Below are 17,635 nucleotides of genomic sequence, written 5' to 3'. Positions count from 1 at the left end.
GTGTTACCAGTATAGTCATATATCTTAAGATGAGTTTTATAGGTCCACGTATAGACCATGTTACATTTGTATACAAATTGGATGTTTGTAGTCACATGATGCCAACTTTCAGTGAACAGTTCTCTTCTACACTGCATGTGTATCTCTTGAAACGTGATTGGTGTGAAAGTGGTGACATAAAATGTGGGCAAAATAACATGCAAAAGATGCTTAATTGTTTGGGTTGCCTGTCGGTTGCCCTTTGGTATGATGTCACAGGTACCATGGTCTGTAAGTTCTTTTGTTTCAAAGGTAACCACTGTCAGTATCAAAAATTGCCAAGTAACCCAAGTGTACGGTAGAAATCAACGGGAAATTTCTTGACATTTTTAAAAGGGAATATACATCATTTGCTTTTGCTGTAATTTTCAGAAATGGATGGAATTGGAGGGTTGGAAATATATAGCAAATATAGTTACACTGACTTTTTTCAGGTTTTGGGTTCGAAAATGCTATAAAAACCAAGAAAAACAATCATTTTCCTGTAGTCTGGTTCCCTGACTCCATTTAAGAAGAAACAGAGCAGTTTACATATATTGGGGAATTGTAAAGTCAGGGAACCAGTCTAGCTGGCTTGTACCCGTTCATAGGTGTGTAATCGATTGCAAACAAGTGCAATGGTCAACTGGAGCCAGTATTTGAGAAAAAGCCAGTTTTGTCCAACGCTGATCGGCCGATCAGCGTTGGAAATTGATACAAAAATACCACTTTTCTTGAAAATGACAGTATACCAGGTGCCATGATTTTACAGGATGCTTTACACTGTCATTCACTAACAGTCCAGCAAGGTATTTCAAAATGATTTGGTAGTTTTATTTTTTGATGTTTGCAAATGTTGTATTTTCCCTTTAAAGAAATCGTCTTTAAAGTGAATATTGTAGCACAATATACATTATTTTCTTTTACGTTGCGAGTCTCAGGTTAGGTTTTGAAAACCCGTACAGGGGTAAATCTGCCAATTCTTTCCACAGCCATTCTTTGCATCACGTAAGGGGCAGAGTTTTTGTCCCCAAATAAATGTGTAGTTTACTCTAGGTGTATAGTTTATTGATTCTAATTATATGAAGTATATTTTGCCTGTCAAGTTTTGTTCTCATTTCACTCAAGGCATTATTGTGAAAATATTAAAGTATATATTTTTCAGTGAAGTTACCTGTAGTTATAACCAAAAAAGAAAAAATAATTTTCCGATAGAAAGTACAAGAAATTCTGTGAAAATGCTTCATGAAGCTAAATAGTGGATACCTTTTTCTTTGGGCATTATTTAGCCCGACTGCGTCTGGCCGTACAGTACTATCGCAAGCTCTGTAGTACGGCCAGACGCCCGATGCTTCCAAAAAGACTGAATTTTTTTGGCCGCCGATGTAGCGATTTTGCTACATCTTTCGATCGCGATTATCTTTTCATCCAGGACACAAATTTCCAAAGTTAAGGTTCGTAGTCGTAGAGCAACTCATACCTTTTCGAAAGAACGTTCTTTGGTCTCAATATTTTCATCCATCTGGCCACAAGACGAATTTCAGTCATCAGATTCCACAAATATCGTCCCCCATGCGATCCCCCATGCGATTTCAAAATGGCGGCCGCGCTGTAATGTATGCATTATGCGAGCGCGCTTGGGCAAGATAATGAATATGCATCATAGTTTATGACGTTTGTCGGACACTCAGCGCGGCTGACCATACAAACACGAGGTCATGAACTAAATAATGCATATTCATTATCTTGCCCAAGCGCGCTCGCATAATGCATACATTACAGCGCGGCCGCCATTTTGAAATCGCATGGGGGATCGCATGGGGGACGATATTTGTGGAATCTGATGACTGAAATTCGTCTTGTGGCCAGATGGATGAAAATATTGAGACCAAAGAACGTTTTTTCGAAAAGGTATGAGTTGCTCTACGACTACGAACCTTAACTTTGGAAATTTGTGTCCTGGATGAAAAGATAATCGCGATCGAAAGATGTAGCAAAATCGCTACATCGGCGGCCAAAAAAATTCAGTCTTTTTGGAAGCATCGGGCGTCTGGCCGTACTACAGAGCTTGCGATAGTACTGTACGGCCAGACGCAGTCGGGCTAGGCATTATTATAGTCCTTATACAATAAATCCCTGTCATTTGGTGGGTCGTTGATCACACTCATAGACATTCATTATTTGTTAAGATCACGTTTTTCATTGGGTTAAGGCAATGTTTGAATTGCCTGACTACAACCATACGCTTTATGAGAATTTGCTTAAGCAAGTTTGATAGATACATGTCTAATTGTACGCCCTGGCCAATTCGATTCGACTGGAGATATGGCTCTGTGATACTCTGACTAATTCGGAAGTGGCCCCATTTGAAACCTCTATTGCAGTCTTTATCACTCAAAATAGCATGCTTGCATTAAATAAATGGTTGAATATTCTAGATGGAATGACAGTACTATTGATATTTGGTTGTCTTCTTCAGGTTCTATTTGGTTTTTATCTCGATGTGTTGTTAACCCCCTCCCCCCCCCCCCCCCCCCCCCCCCCCCCCCCCCCCCATGGAGGGATTGAACTGTTTATGATTTTCAGAGGGGGGGGGGCTGGTACCATTTTCCAATAAGGGGCGCTCTTCAAAACCAGCCATTATTATGCAAAATACGCGCGCATTATGTGCACATTTCAGGCCGCATTGTTAAGGTTAATTTTGGGGCTGGATTTTCATATTCCTCATTCATATCAAAAATTTCAATACCATTTTGGTAATTAATTACTTAAAACAAATTGCCGATTTTTAGGGCAATTTTGTTTTATATTGAGGGGGCCCTTTTTTGCTTGAAGGGGCACATTTATGTCCTAAAGGGGCACTTGGGTAAATCTGGGGGGGGGGGGGGAACAGCCCCCCCCCCCGGTTCCGCCGCCCGCCGTGGCCCCCCCCCCCCCCAATAAATATGTATTTTATGACACACGCTATGTACATGTACATGTATTTTGCATTTATATGCTAACCGAACTATATCACTTAACATAAATTATAATTTCCAGTTAAAGAGGTAAACATTTATACGCCAAGCGAATGCTCGCGCCTGACCGCCATTTGCATTTTAACGTACGTGGTACATATCCCCATTTTCGGTGACCGTTTTAGCCGAATTTCAGCTAAATTTGACAGAATTTTCCAAGTTTGACAGCAAATTTAGCAGAATGAAATTTCCCGGCAGATTTCTAGCAGAATTCTGTAAAATTTGTGGTTTGACAGAAAACTATATGGTCGATTTGAAAAATATAGCTAATTAGTTTCGAAAAGCTACAGTGATTTGAGGTTCCCCGACGTGTATTAAATACACAGTTTAAGTACTCTTTAGTTTAGACCATTGCAAGCCAGGCTAGACAGTAGGCACCAAAGATCCTAGCATTAACTTGTGCCGCATAGCAAATTAACGTGCACATTTTTTAGATTATTTTCAAATTTAATATTTTACAGGAAATTTTATGAGTTTTGTTTTGTTCTGCGAAATTTTTCTATCATCTGCATGTGAGTAAAAATAACGTCTTTCGTGTAATAATAGGTGATTTAGCAGATTTTTGTTAAATCTAGCAGATTTTTGAAGTGAATCTAGCAGAATGTTGCCATTGCTGTACGGTCACCGTGACGCGTGATCCCCATACACGAAGATTTCTTGCATTCTGGTTCGTCTCTTTGGGAAGAACGGGCCGATATTTTAGCCAACCACCTTGCCGGATAGCGCCGCTCTGCAACTCCTGCTGCTGATTGCTGGTAAGGCTTGCGATCACAGTCCAATGAAGATTAAGTGATCGTGTGGCTCGTCTTTTGATTGTCATAATGGTTCTTGTTTTGTTAATTTGAGTTGTTGATGACGAGATGACCGAAATTTTTATTGTGTAAAATTACGCGCCGTGCATGCAGTGCAATAAATCGTGGCGTTGTTATTGACGCCACGTACGTTTACGGGTTTAGACGTGTAGTTGTGGGCGGCGTAGCCCCATACATTTGTATGTTTGCAGGCTAGGTGATTTTTTTTGTGTTTTTCTTTGTGTGTGTGTGCGTGCTTGTCTGAGCCCCATAAATGTGGCCAACTGCACCCGATTTCAGGAAGCGCTGCGACGCGTCGCAACTCGAGTTACAACATGTTACACGTCGCAAATCGTGACGCATTGTATAATCGGTAATCCTTACTTTTAGGACCCCTTTCCTTTATAAGGTTAAAAGACTCACCAAAACAGCTGACTAGTATGACACTCAAAAGTGACATTCTGATATTTATTGACACATTTGAACATTTGGCAATGACACCTCTTGAATATCAGCAGGTTTGATTTTGTAGAAAGAGGGCAGGGTTTTGATTTATGAGGGGTTAAAGACGACGATGACAAACAGAAAATAAATTAAAAAAGCAAGATGGCGAACTGCAAAAAAAGGTAGGAAAGTCACATTTTCTTTGAAAGTGCTTTCAAAATTATAACTAACATGAGTTTGTCTGAAGAAAAAAGACTTCTTTAGCCTGCAAAAGTCACTTTGGTACTGGACAGTCATCTGCAAAAGTCAGTTTTGAACAGAACTCGTACAAAATAGAGGTGTCCTAAAAGTAAGGATTACCGTATAATCCATTTCACAAAAGTTGCGATGTGTTGAACGCTTCGTAAGTTCCTTGACGATGGCTTAAAACACGTCGCAAGCTACGACGTGTCTAGTGGTCGTTGCAAAATAAGAAGAGTCCATTTTTAGCCAGTTTTGTGCCATAAACATCACGTAAACGAGATTATAATACCGAGGCAATGTGTGAAAAGTTGTTAATAGAAAATTCATTGAATAACTATGAATTTGCCTGGAATATTGCAGTTGGAATTTCAAAGTAGCTACACAGTCCACTGAGAGCTCGTTTTTCTTTAAAATTGCATTGCACGGCCAACATTTTGTCCTACGTTTTAACAAATGTCGAGCGGAGATCCGACGACTCTTTGTTGAATACCAGACAACTATTTACTGTATGCTGACTAAATATATTAAACAGTCAACGAATTGTGCTATACACATAGGACGTGTCGCATTTACGACGTGTTTTGTGAAATGGATCGCAGGACGCGTCGTAGGGATACGATGCGTCGCAGCGCTGCGAAAGTGCGATGCATCGTAAGTTACGATGAGTTTCATGAAATCGGGTGCAGGACTACTATGACTGCCTCCGTAAATTGAAGGCCACACTTGCGGAACATGTACAAAAACATGTAGAACTTTGTATGCACAATGTTTAAACCTTTTCTAATATTGGTATTTAATGTCATATTTTTATTATATACAAACACGGTAGGCCTTTTACCTTTTAAAAATGTTCTTTTTTAATGTAAATCACGTGCAATTCAGCTGTTGCTGCTATTCGTGATTTGTTAATAAACCATGTTGAATTGAATTGAATTGAGTGTTCATGGTATTTGCCACCAGTACGGGCCGTTATCACGCGTCTAACCAGGAGTTTGGTCGAGTCGTTGATCCTTGTGTGTAGGATCCGTGCTTGTATCAACCTTGATAAGTTGTGCAGTAACAGGGTCCACGACAATCCCAATTTGCTGGTAAAATAATTTTATTTTCAGTTGCTATGCCACAACTTAAGCCACCTAAAATGATTGCGCAAGTTACGCCATAATTTGTTGCGCAAGTCGCAGACTTACGCACTGTCCGACTTTTGCGAAATGTGTCATAAGTGAAATGTTGCGCAGCGTGAAATGTTGCGCAACTTACGCAAGAAATTGTGGCGCAAGCGGAGTTGCGCCATATGGCCTAAGTTTTCGTGAAATCGGCTGCAGGAATGGTAACAACACACTGCATGGAGATATGTACACCATTACTAGCTTCAGGTGTGCATTGTGATTTCAAATTTCCCCACAACACAGTTCGCTAAATATTCATCCTTTTTTGCAGGAGAAACCAAGGGAGCCATTCTATTTGGAGATAGTTGGCGGTGATTCTCAATGATGGACACAACGGAGGCATCATCTGATAGTACGCAAGTGCTGACCATGGCCGGTGACTATGGAAATCTGGCCAACACCCTCTATACCACAGAAGGTACATGTAGGTACTTGAAGCCACACAGTGGCCACTCTTTTTCCATTTATTTTCTTTTTCCATTTGGCTATTTTACGAAGCCATAACGCATTTCAACAGTGGCTATATTATGCGATCAAGGTACATGAGTCGTTTGTTAACCCTGGTCAAAAAATTTTTTATTACAGATTTGAAAAGAACACAATCTCAGCATTACTGCTGTGAAAACCGCATGCTGATTACCATCTTTAGTTAAAAAATTATGGAAGTTGGAACACTAAGAGATGTGATGAAGCGATGTGATGAAGTGGCCCTATTTTGGCCTGTATCTCCAAATATATATATTCCGGACAAACGACTCATTTAGCTTGATCGCATCACATATCACTTTCAAATCTCTACGGTTTTAATTGTTCTACAGTCATTGAAGCGCTTTGGTAGCATAATATGATAGCTGTGCACTTTCAATGCTGAAGGTGCTGAGGTTGAATCCTAGAGACAACCTTTTTTAATTAATTTCGCAAAATGTGTAATTTCCAGTGTTGTAGTCGAGTTGGTGTAGTTCAGTTGACGTAAAGTAATATTGGCTGGCTGGTTACTTCCTTAATCCCTTAAAATCCTCCACAACTTCCTGATGGAGATTGAAGGATTTGGGAGGGTAAGGGATAATCAGTTTATTGACTCTGTGCAAAGCTGTTGGCATCACTGCAAGGCCTTCTTACTAAGGCCAGTGAAGGGCAAACATTCACAACATTCAGGGTGTCTTCTAATACTTAGAGGAACCTATGTTCCTCTAATGGCCTAGGGAGTTAGGCATTTTTGCCAGGATTCAACCTCAATCCTTCAAAATCCTCCAACTGCCTCCGTGTAAAAGTTGCATCCAGCCTCAATCCTGCAAAAGCCTCCGTTATTTCTTGAATGTGTTCCGTGGAAGGATGACCACTGCCTCAATCCTGCAAAATCTCCAGCAATTACTGTCAATATGTTGAGGCAGGGCCAGTGACATCCTGGAGCAGTGCGGAGGATTTCAAGTATAATCTAGGCCTAAATGTATGCACGGCTGAGCATAAACAACACAAGGTCCGGCCAAAGACCTTGACATAGCGCATCCTCCAAAATTAGCCACACAATTTTGCCATGTACATGTAGCCTCAATCCTGCAAAATCCTCCATTTTGCAAAGAGGATTTGGGAGGATTTGGGAAAGTTAGGGTTAATTGTGGCTGTGATTGGTCAAAACACCATTGGACGTGGCTCATGGTCTGGAACATTGAACTCATGGCCTGCAGATAATTCTGCAGGTTGTGGGTTCGAGTCCAGTCTGAGACATGTGGTGTGTGTGTCCTTGGGCAAGGCACTTGGTCACGCATTGCTTCTCCGAACCCAGGAGTAAGTAAAATGGATACATGTGAGGGCAAGAGAGAATTATTGTTATTGACTTAAGCTGCTTTGTGCCAAAACGGCACCAGGATTGTCTTTCAAATGTTTTATTGGCCTAATGAGAAGGGGAAAGAATGATATTGATGATGCCCCCTAATATGACGCAGTCCCTAATGTGCCACAGCCCCTAATGTGCCACACTTTAATTTTTCTCCTTTAGTACCTTGCTAGAACAAAAGTTTGACCTCAAATTTCACAGTAAGTGAAATTCCATCGACCTCTAAACATTCATTGTGCAGACACAGTGCAAACCAAAACACTGTTGTTTTTTGGCCCAAAACAATTTATATCAAATTTCACTTGTTTTCCCCTATATATTTTGCAATGGTTTCAGATGACTCGATAGCAGGGGTTGCAGAGGAGGAGATTGGAGGGGATGACAAGAGCAGTTCGCCCCTCAGGGAGCAGGACAGGTTCCTGCCCATCGCCAACGTCAGCCGCATCATGAAGAACGGCATCCCCAAGTCGGGCAAGGTAATATGCCGTCGTACGTAGTGGCTGGGGAGGTTCAACAGGCTCAATTCGTGTCCAGGACGAGTTCCGGACATGTAGTGGGTAGAATCATTCGCTTTGTCCGGAAGAAGCTGTGCATTTCTCCCGGACATGTTCCAGGGAAATTTTCATCAGCAACTGCTTGACTCACAAATACTGATGGCTTCATTGCGGGGAGATTGCAGGGAAGCGGTTCAGAATCCTGCAACCTAAACCCGATACAATGTCCGTAACTCGTCCCGGATATGAATTGAGACAGGCCCTTGCAAACTGAGAACATCAAACAACATGGCTGTACAATCCCGAATTACATCAAATGCTGTAAAACCAGGCACCAGTTTCTTGAGTTGCCAAGCAGAAAATATTGTGTTTAGCCAATTTTCTTGTTAAGTAATTCTCAGCTGGGAACTACTCAAATGTAACGTATTGTGTAACAGTTTGGTCGGTAAACTATTTCAGCTAAGCATTTTTCCCTGGATTCTACAGATTACTGTGATTAGCAGCTCCATGACATAGTCCTCAGGTGTATAATTTGTGCTTATTTAGGGTTCAATGTTCAATGCTTCTTGATCGTGTACATAAACAGGTATTCCTATTTATTCAGTGAACTTAAAATTCCCTTTGACAGTTTGGAAGATAAGGGAAAATTTCAAGGTCAAAGGAGTTACTTTTTACCATTTTCAGATTGTTGGCATTTGTCAGAGACGAAAAACCGTCATTTGGCAATACTTTTAAAATGTTATTATGGACCAGTGTTTGTAAAGGTTACCTGACTCCAGCTTATTGATCTGCCTGTCTGACCTTTGCTTTGACCGTTTCCTTGGATCTTGACCTTTTGACCTTCCAGATCTCCAAGGAAGCTAAGGAGTGTGTCCAGGAATGTGTCTCTGAGTTCATCAGTTTCATCACAAGCGAGTATCCTTTACAAACAGTTTCACTATATTTCATTCGACAAAGTCAAATGAGTAGAAATCTCTTGTCTTTTTCCTCAGTATGAGACCATTCTGCACAGAAATGTATAACTTTCATCTTACACTCCTTTTAGTGGTACTGAGAGGAAAGATTTGAATTCATTCTTCAGACTTTTATAACTGTTAAAAGAATAGTACTTTGTACAAGATCTTCTGTGATGTTGACATGTACAATTCAGTTTTTAGCTGCAAGACATGTTTTTTTTATAATATTGAACATAAGGCCAAAAAAAAGTCTCCGGTTTCTGGTATGGAGCTTGCCCAAAAAGTGGTACGGCGATGCGGCTTTTTTTTTTTTTTTACCTGATTTTTTTGCTTCAAATGTCGGCTGATGACTGCAAATGGTGCCCCACTAAACTTAGTGCAAATGTATGGTAGTCCAGAGAGGCCACATAAAGCTTATTTTCGACCATAACCCAATCTAAAAACACGTTAAAATTGCACAGCAGCAGGATTCCATTCAAACCAGTGAGTTTGGCGGTTTTGAGACATCATCTTTCATTGAAAAAAATGTTTTCATTTTGCCGACGCGCATGGCTACGGCGACGCGCGCGCATACCAGAAACCAGAGACTTTATTTTTTTGGCCTAAGTGAAAGTGGGCTATTTCCCAACTTTGTTCGGATGAAGGACTTGAGAATCTGCAGGCAAAAATAACTCTCTGTTTGGGATGTTGAGTTAGGTACAGTCGTTCCCTCAGAGTCACACACACTCACAAATGGGATACATGTTATTACAACACCTCATAAATATTCATGATCAAATTGGAGCATGTCATTGGCCAGGCAGGGAAGTAAATATGATACACGCCCAGGTGACGTCATCCCGGTATTTTTTCTGCTACCACCAAAAATTCCCCCTGGAACCCGCCTCGTAGACATGTAGTCTGTGGCATGTAACCTGTACCATGTTTACGGAACTGGTCTGTTGTAGTCCTTCTGCAGTAAAGACACATTAAAGAGTGTTGGCACCAGACTATTTCATTGACAAACGAAGAATTTGTGCTGAATTAAAGATGCAAAATCTATGGAGGTCGTTATCGACATGGCATTGAGGCTACTAAAAAGGCAGTGAGGCTAAATATTTATGAGGTGTAGTAAAACAAATACAGCATGGTTTATTTCTGGAAAATAGTGGGAATTACTGGTCCATCAGTGCAGGTCAGCTTGACTACCTCCCCCCGCTTCGCCTCAGGAGGTAGTCAAGCTGACCTACACCGAGGTACCAGTAATTCCAACTACTTCCCCTCAAACCATGCTGTATTTGTATACTACCAAAATTCCCTCAAATTAAACACCTTTGGCAAAGTAAAGTGGAAGTATAACAAACGTGAGAACTATCCTTCTCAACGAACGGCAGATAACTTCTGCTGTGGAATGAAGCTGATAGATCAGACTTCCCAGTCAATCTGGAAATCAGGGAAACCTTGAAAATGAGTTTCAATTTTTCCAGTCAAGGAAAAGTGATGGAATTTGGGGGAAAATAACAAAAGTCTGGGAGTACTCAGCGAATTTGACAGTGACACAGAAGAAAAAGGTTTTCCGCAGTTTGGCGTGTGTGCATCTTGTGCCACATGTCCAAGTTGTGTCCATTGACTGACTGGTGTGTTTGTGCAGTGTGAATATTACACACCTCTCCAAACAATAACAATTTAGCTGTGCTTCACCATCTCTTGACTACCCAGCCACCTCATTGACTTAAACACATTTCTCATGGAATGTTGGAAATTTCTCAGGGAAAACTCAGGGAATATCGTTTTCATAAAGTACTGGGAACCCTGTAGATTCCTTAACTCAGTGCCTCAGAGCGAGTGACAGGTGCCACCAAGAGAAGAGGAAGACCATCAACGGGGAAGACATCCTGTTTGCGATGTCTACTTTGGGTTTTGATAACTACGTGGAACCGCTGAAATTATACTTGCAGAAATACAGAGATGTAAGATATGCCATGTGCGTGGCACACATGTTGCCGTATGGATCATTCTATTAACCCTCCTGCTATCTGAACAGTCAAAGACAGTCATAAATTTAATCCTCTTCCCCTGCCATGCCTTTTACACTGAATAGTCACCAATGGTCAGATCATATTTCGAGCGAGCACTCTGACTAGTCAAATTCAGACAACAGACAAAAACAGATAAGTGGTGTGCACAGCTGGCTTATCAATCACCTACAGTCAAAGCTTAGCTGCATCAAATTACAGCCAGTCAATCCTGCTTTAGAAAGGCTGGGAGCTCTTAACTATTGAAAACAGTTTTTACTCCCTTGATTGATTTTGACTGAAAGGACAACTTGGCATAGAATGTTTGTTTGCACAGGAAGGTTAATTGAGGTTCAAAGTGTGACATTTTTCCTGTCCCTGTTACATCTGAACTTTCATAATTTTCCACGCAGGTATCATTAAAGATATAGTCCATCATTTGTAATTTGTGCATTTTGTTCGTTTGAAGTAACAAAAGTGTTCAAAATCTAATGAAGGATACTGAACAACTAACCTGAAGAATTTTCAGCTCAGCTTCAGCGGTCTATTCCGAAAAAAAACAGCATTCTAGGTTCTCAATTTCAAATCAAAAGTTGCTGAATCATGTTTAGAATTGTTTTGAATTGCAGCTATACGCGATGGCGCGCACTGATCCGACGAATTATAGCAACCGCTCGCGCCTGTGCGTCGTGCCAATGCATGCACGCGCTGTGCCGAATAACAAAACGAACTACTAATCTAAATTTTCCTACGATGCATCTTAAGACGCACAGTTGGAAAGGCCTTCTTTTGTTGATTACTTCAAAATGATAGCTTGCCAGAAAGAATAATTTCACAGGGAGTTTAGTCCACTTACTATCTTTCAACCAAGTATGTTTTTCAACATAATAATAATACGCCACTTACATTGTACTTTTTCGGATGGCTGCAAATGATGGACTGTAGCTTGAAAACTAAGCTCTAACTATTCTCATTTGTTGGTTAGGTAGTTTGCTTTACATAATTACTACAGGGTGAGTCAAAAAAGCGGAACCCATACCCCAAAAATTATATTTTGTATTTAAAAAAAAAATGTAGCACCATAATAATGACTGGAAACCCAATTTCATAAGCTACTTTTAATCTACAAAATTACTGACATTGCTCAATCCGTTCAAAGAATATCACCATTTAAACGCAATGACCCTAAAACCTGTTTCGTCAAAAAAAGCAGTTTATTGTGTATTCTGACTGTTTGGAACAACAAAGAAAATGACACAGAATACTTGTTTCAACAACTGTAGTACACAAAATCATTATTAACAACCCTGGTTAGGGAAACAATATGATTACAAAATACACTTTTTTTAAAAGACAAGCCTTCAAAAGGACTTTGTTTAAATTTTTAACTTTTAAACTGAGGTTTTATCTCGGTGATGTTTGAAGACAATTGTGACGACTTGGACGAGACAGGTTTTAGGGCCATTGTGTTTAAATGGTGATATTATTTGAACGGATTGAGCAATTTCAGTATTTTTTTCATCTAAAAGTAGCTTACGAAATTGGCTTTCCAGTTTTTATGTTTGGTGCTACATATTTTCTTAAATATGAAATATAATTTGTAGGGTTTGGGTTCCACTTTTTTTGACCCGCCCTGTATTAGGGGGAAGAGGATATGAAGGATAGTGCATCTTAGAATTGACAAAATCGTACATGTTAGATGTATACAGGGACAGGAAAAAGTGGACCCCAAATTTATAAAATAGCCCATATGTGTGACTGGCGATAAAATTGGGCGAGAGATGCATGGCCTAGCATTTCTATAAAGAATATCTTATCCCCGTGGTGTGTTTTTAAACACACTCTTTGTGCACATTATTTTGACTTGATTTGAAATGAATGAAGTTAATGTAAGTAAGGTTATTTACAAGTTCCCTGTCCAAAATACCAAATGAGCCTTATCTTCCACAATTTTCCTCATAAATGCTGGTAAAAAAAGAGCAAAAAAGCAATGATTTGGACATACTCAACATGGTCCACACAATAGTTAAATTTACTGTTTGGCAGATGGCTAGTGTATTATCTTACATTACTAAGAATCGCATATTTACATTATAGTATCTTGTGTGTTTATACATGTACCAGCAACATTGTAAGCACCAGTAGTCCAACAGAAACTTAAAAAAGCAATGATTTGGACATACTCAACATGGTCCACACAATAGTTAAATTTACTGTTTGGCAGATGGCTAGTGTATTATCTTACATTACTAAGAATCGCATATTTACATTATAGTATCTTGTGTGTTTATACATGTACCAGCAACATTGTAAGCACCAGTAGTCCAACAGAAACTTATCACATTTGACTTCTGATTAATTAACATATCGCTGTAGAATCGCATCAACGCAGCTTGTGAAATATTGTCCAATTACATGATATGCACATGGACGCGAAACACGCAGAATCTGAGACAAACAAAACTTAACGTACACAATTCCATAGGGTTGTCTATGGGGCGTGGCTAACTCGTAAATGGCGATAGGTCAATTAGATGTCATTCTGCCAACTATCAGGATCAATCCACCTTAAGTTTTTGATACCTAACCTGATAAGAATAATCACTGATGTCTTGCTTACATTTGTAATGTAAGGATTTCTTTTGGAAGAAAATGGCAACCCCTTCTAAAATCTTCTCCAACTGTTGATGATTTTCCTCTGATCAACATTGTGTGTTTATTGTTTGTTTTGTGCATCAATGATAATTTAGTTCACAAGTATACATTTTATTTTGTTTTGACGATCCATAGTCGATGAAAGGAGAGAAGACAATGGTTGGCATGGCAGCGGCATCAACATTAAGAACAGACGGCTTGGAGGACCTCCAGGATCAGTTCGGTAAGTCTTTTTGTAAAAAAAACACTTTATGAAATAAATTTTAATGCCTGTGTATTTTATTTCCCCTTGACTTACATAAGTAGGTTTTGCACTTCACTTAATATGTAATCATATCTCCACGTTAAATGCTGTGGAGAGCTTGGTTTGGACTTGAACCCACAACCTCCAACTAACTACTGCAGGCCTGCCAGGACCAGCTGGCCAGTGTGAATCCAATTTTAGTTGTTCAAGGTGCTTCTGATTATTGCATTTTACATGTATACTATATTCATAAATACTTAAAAGACGGTTTACCCATTCCTATTGGTCGAGAGCCCGTCATGTGGCCTGTTCTATACGGTTGATAAAGACTGGCTGGCTGGTCTTTAACACTTTTCCAGTGTCACGTGAAATATTGACTCCTTTGCAATCCGGTGCCTTTTACCGTTTCATTGGTTGAATGTTCACAATCCTCATGTAGGCATGCGCAATATTACCAGTGAGTCAGTATTTCATAGTCCTAAATTCACAATACACCGGCACAGCTGTGTTCTGCGCCACATCGTAAAATACGCGCGGGCCAATCTCCATATTGGAGTTTATGTCTACTCACAGGAGGGACATACCAAACTAAAGCTAGAGGGGTATTTAAACAAACATAAAGTGAAATTGTTGACAAAATCGTTGGAAATTTATAAGTTTTGACTTGTTTTGATTCAATCTTAGTCAGTTACAAAACATTGCATTAACTTAATCCAATTAGAGTGTAGTGATTGGTGATCGACTGACATATAATGTTATAAGAAACGCCAGGTGATTTCAGAAAATATGGTTATTTATTCTCGATTTTGAGCCGATGTTGTTCCTAAGCAATCCTGGAATGCCCATATCATACTGTTGATTTTGCAAGTTGTTGTGTTTGTGTACTTAAAATCCAGGTATCACCAGTAATTTAATATCGGCAGACCAGACTGTCCCACCTGCATATAATGCAGCCTACCCTACACAGGTAAGGAACAAATTATTACACTCACCACTCCTTGTCCCAAGCTTGCCTTGAAGTTTTATTACGGTGTAGACTCGTTCAGAAACCATATGTGGCAATGTGTGGCCATGTGTGGCCATGGTTGTGAAGTCAAATCAAATTGTGCCTTAGTCCCTATTTACCTTGGTAAGGATGTCATTGCCCATCAGATGTAATATTCCAGTTTACACCATAGAGCTGTATTAAGTTACTAGAGCGCTAACTCCTCATTCTTGCGCGCGAAGACGCTTTGAATCCGTCCTGGTACGCCGACATTTTGAATTCATGTGGGTGTTTGTAGAACATAATGAAATTAGATAGATTGAATTTTGAAAGTGTACTCTAAATGCAACGCGCAAGTAGAACGTATGCAAACAACTTAAGCATGTCATTACGGTTAATCATCTCCAGCGGATACGCGCACGCATTGCGCTGTTTGCGTAGAGCAAAATGACATGCTCATTTGCTGATCGTGCCTTATGGTTTTAGGCGTATAGGCTTCGATAACGCACCTGTATAGAATACAAACGCAGATATGCAAATAGCCATACAAAAGCCGTACAAAATTTCGAGTTTCTATAGGTTTGTGTACAAATGTGCATGCGCCCAGCAGGCATCACTTTGTACATGAGTCAGCACTCTAGTAATTTAATATAGCTCTATGGTGTACACCCAAATTTGAGGGCAATGCATACATGTATTTACAACTGCGCCCAGGAGAGTGAAATTACGATTTGACATCAGACAGTTGATATTTTGTCAGAATAAATTTTGTAATGTGTCGTGTCTTTATTCTAAGTGTATGTGTCAGCTAAAAATTGATAGTGCTAGGTCATGTTGTCAGAGCAATTCTTGTGTCCAATGTTATACTCTGTGGCACTACTCAGATTTGAACAGTTTCAGAAAATCTTTTTTCTTTTTCTTTTTTTCTTTTTTTGAGATGGAATATATGTCAGAGGTATTAAAATGTTTGTACATTTATTGGATTTTGCCCCTCGCTAACTTTTTTTTTTTAATAAATACTATTCTCAGTGCTGTCCAAGGGCTGAAGAAGATTGATAAGACTGTAGGGGATCGATAAGCCAGCTGTGCCTACCACTTGCCTGCTTTTGTCCGTTGACTGAATTTGACTAGTCACGGCGCTTGTTTGAAATAAAACCCGACTGTTGGTGACTAGCCTGTGTAAAAGGCATGGCAGGGAAGAGGATTGGTTTTGTTTACCGTCTGTGACTGTTCGGACAGCAGGAGGGTAAACGATAATCATTGTGTTGCACTGCAAGATCTCACTGACGTCTTTGTAAATCTATTTTCTTTCAGCTTTCCTTCAGCTGAGAGCCTCCTAGATTGAGAGGACCCTTTTGTACATATCACATCCCTGACCTCTGACCTCTACATACCTTGATGCTTCACAATGGTCACCTATAACAAGCCTGGAGCCCAATATCGAAGAGCTGCAAAGAAATCATTGCCTTGCTGTCCCAAAACATCACAGAACAAAAGTTCCAGTAAGAAATACATTTTCTCGCAGGAATTGGCAAGTCCAAGAAAAGGTCCCTTTTTTTGTCCCATACACAAAGCCATTGTTTTTCATTACATAATCATCGCAAAGACTAATAACATACAAATTTCTGTGGGTATTCTCTTAACAGATGCCCGACAGTTGAATAAAAACACTGAAATCTATTTATATCTTAGTTGGATAAGTGGAAAGAGTTCCATACCTGGGCATCACTTGTCACCCTGTGCAGAAACCCTGTGAGACTGGTCTGAAAAATTCCAAGTGTTTTCTCAGTAAATGCTTTTTTTTTCCCTGCTAAATTTGACTTTTTGGGACATGTTGTCGCTTGCTGATGGCTGATATGTCACTGCAGGCAAAAATTAGTGATGGCCATGTATTAAATTATTCGCGGTTAAACTTTTGTTACGTATGAGACGTGTGCGCAAATTCTTGGACTTACTCGAATACAAATGAAGTTATTGGAAGAGTTTGAAATGAACCTCAAGCTTGTCCAAATAATGTTTTTATTTTATTTCGCTATTGTGTACAGTTTGGTTACAAAACAAATAGATAATGAGTGATCTTCTAAACATTTCTGATGTAACCTAGTTTGTAGGAATTTGTAGGGTGATGGAAAATTACTTGCTCATAGGATGCTGCCTTTAGACTTTCTGGGGACCATCATCTGTTGCGTTGGTAGGATGGGACTCCGTATTATCGCGGTACTTATCACGTTTCTCGTTCTGAATAGAGATTGCCCGCTAACCTTCCCGAATTGTCTTGTCTTTTGTGTTGTATACCTCTTCCTTTTCAAATTGATATCAACAAATCCGTTTATTCCGTGTATGATGCCTGTGAAAACAGACATGCTCGGAGTATTATCGGGGTATGCGGGAAGTGTTTTTTATAATAATTTCAACTTTTTTTGCATAGTTAATGTTTGACCAAAACAACCCCTGAATAAAGTCTGATATTTTCCCTGTAACATTCAAGTTGATCAAAGACTATATGCCTGCAGGATGATTTCTTAAGACCCTGCCCCTCCCCGGAAAGGAGAACAAAAATCACTGAGACAGTCTACTGTTTTATTTTTTTTAACGCGCCATCCTTATTTTGATCCCGTAAAAGGTTTTACGATTTCGCGGTGGATGATCGTCCTGTGACTTCGTTTTGTGTTTGCAGCTGTAGAATGGGAACCAGACAATGGAACTTTCATGGAAAGAGCACCATTAAAGATTTATGTTAAAATATAGACGGTACCTTTTAGCAGACACGTGAGGGAAAATTTGCAAGTTTTGG

General features: G+C 39.8%; 1 protein-coding gene across 4 annotated transcripts; it reads left to right on the top strand.

Moving 5' to 3' along the window:
- Nucleotides 1–3,633: 3,633 nt before the first annotated feature.
- On the top strand, nucleotides 3,634–16,741 carry LOC119737331 (transcriptional activator HAP3-like). 4 transcript variants are annotated; one of them, XM_038211599.1, is made up of 8 exons: nucleotides 3,634–3,790; nucleotides 5,951–6,103; nucleotides 7,850–7,989; nucleotides 8,855–8,922; nucleotides 10,783–10,912; nucleotides 13,748–13,835; nucleotides 14,753–14,823; nucleotides 16,156–16,741. In XM_038211599.1, exons 2-8 carry the CDS (start codon nucleotides 6,001–6,003, stop codon nucleotides 16,168–16,170), a joined length of 615 nt encoding a protein of 204 aa, XP_038067527.1. In that variant the 5' UTR covers nucleotides 3,634–3,790; nucleotides 5,951–6,000; the 3' UTR covers nucleotides 16,171–16,741. The 4 variants fall into 4 exon arrangements, with proteins under 4 accessions (XP_038067527.1, XP_038067530.1, XP_038067529.1 ...); XM_038211602.1 differs by having other exon boundaries at nucleotides 3,635–3,790; nucleotides 5,951–6,097; nucleotides 16,156–16,378; XM_038211601.1 differs by lacking the exon at nucleotides 3,634–3,790 and adding an exon at nucleotides 3,902–4,043 and having other exon boundaries at nucleotides 16,156–16,378.
- The last annotated feature ends 894 nt before the right edge of the window (nucleotides 16,742–17,635 follow it).

Source organism: Patiria miniata, unplaced genomic scaffold, assembly GCF_015706575.1.
Source record: "Patiria miniata isolate m_02_andy unplaced genomic scaffold, ASM1570657v1 HiC_scaffold_3, whole genome shotgun sequence".
NCBI lineage: Eukaryota > Metazoa > Echinodermata > Asteroidea > Valvatida > Asterinidae > Patiria > Patiria miniata.
The sequence above is the reverse complement of the archived record's forward strand: the minus strand, read 5'-3'. Positions and strand labels throughout refer to the sequence as shown.

Coding starts and splice junctions, on each gene's coding strand:
- LOC119737331 (XM_038211599.1), top strand. CDS start 6,001: ATGATGGACACAACGGAGGCATCATCTGATAGTACGCAAGTGCTGACC. Junction 8,923..10,782: donor ATCAGTTTCATCACAAGCGA/GTATCCTTTACA, acceptor TCAGTGCCTCAG/AGCGAGTGACAGGTGCCACC. Junction 10,913..13,747: donor ACTTGCAGAAATACAGAGAT/GTAAGATATGCC, acceptor GACGATCCATAG/TCGATGAAAGGAGAGAAGAC.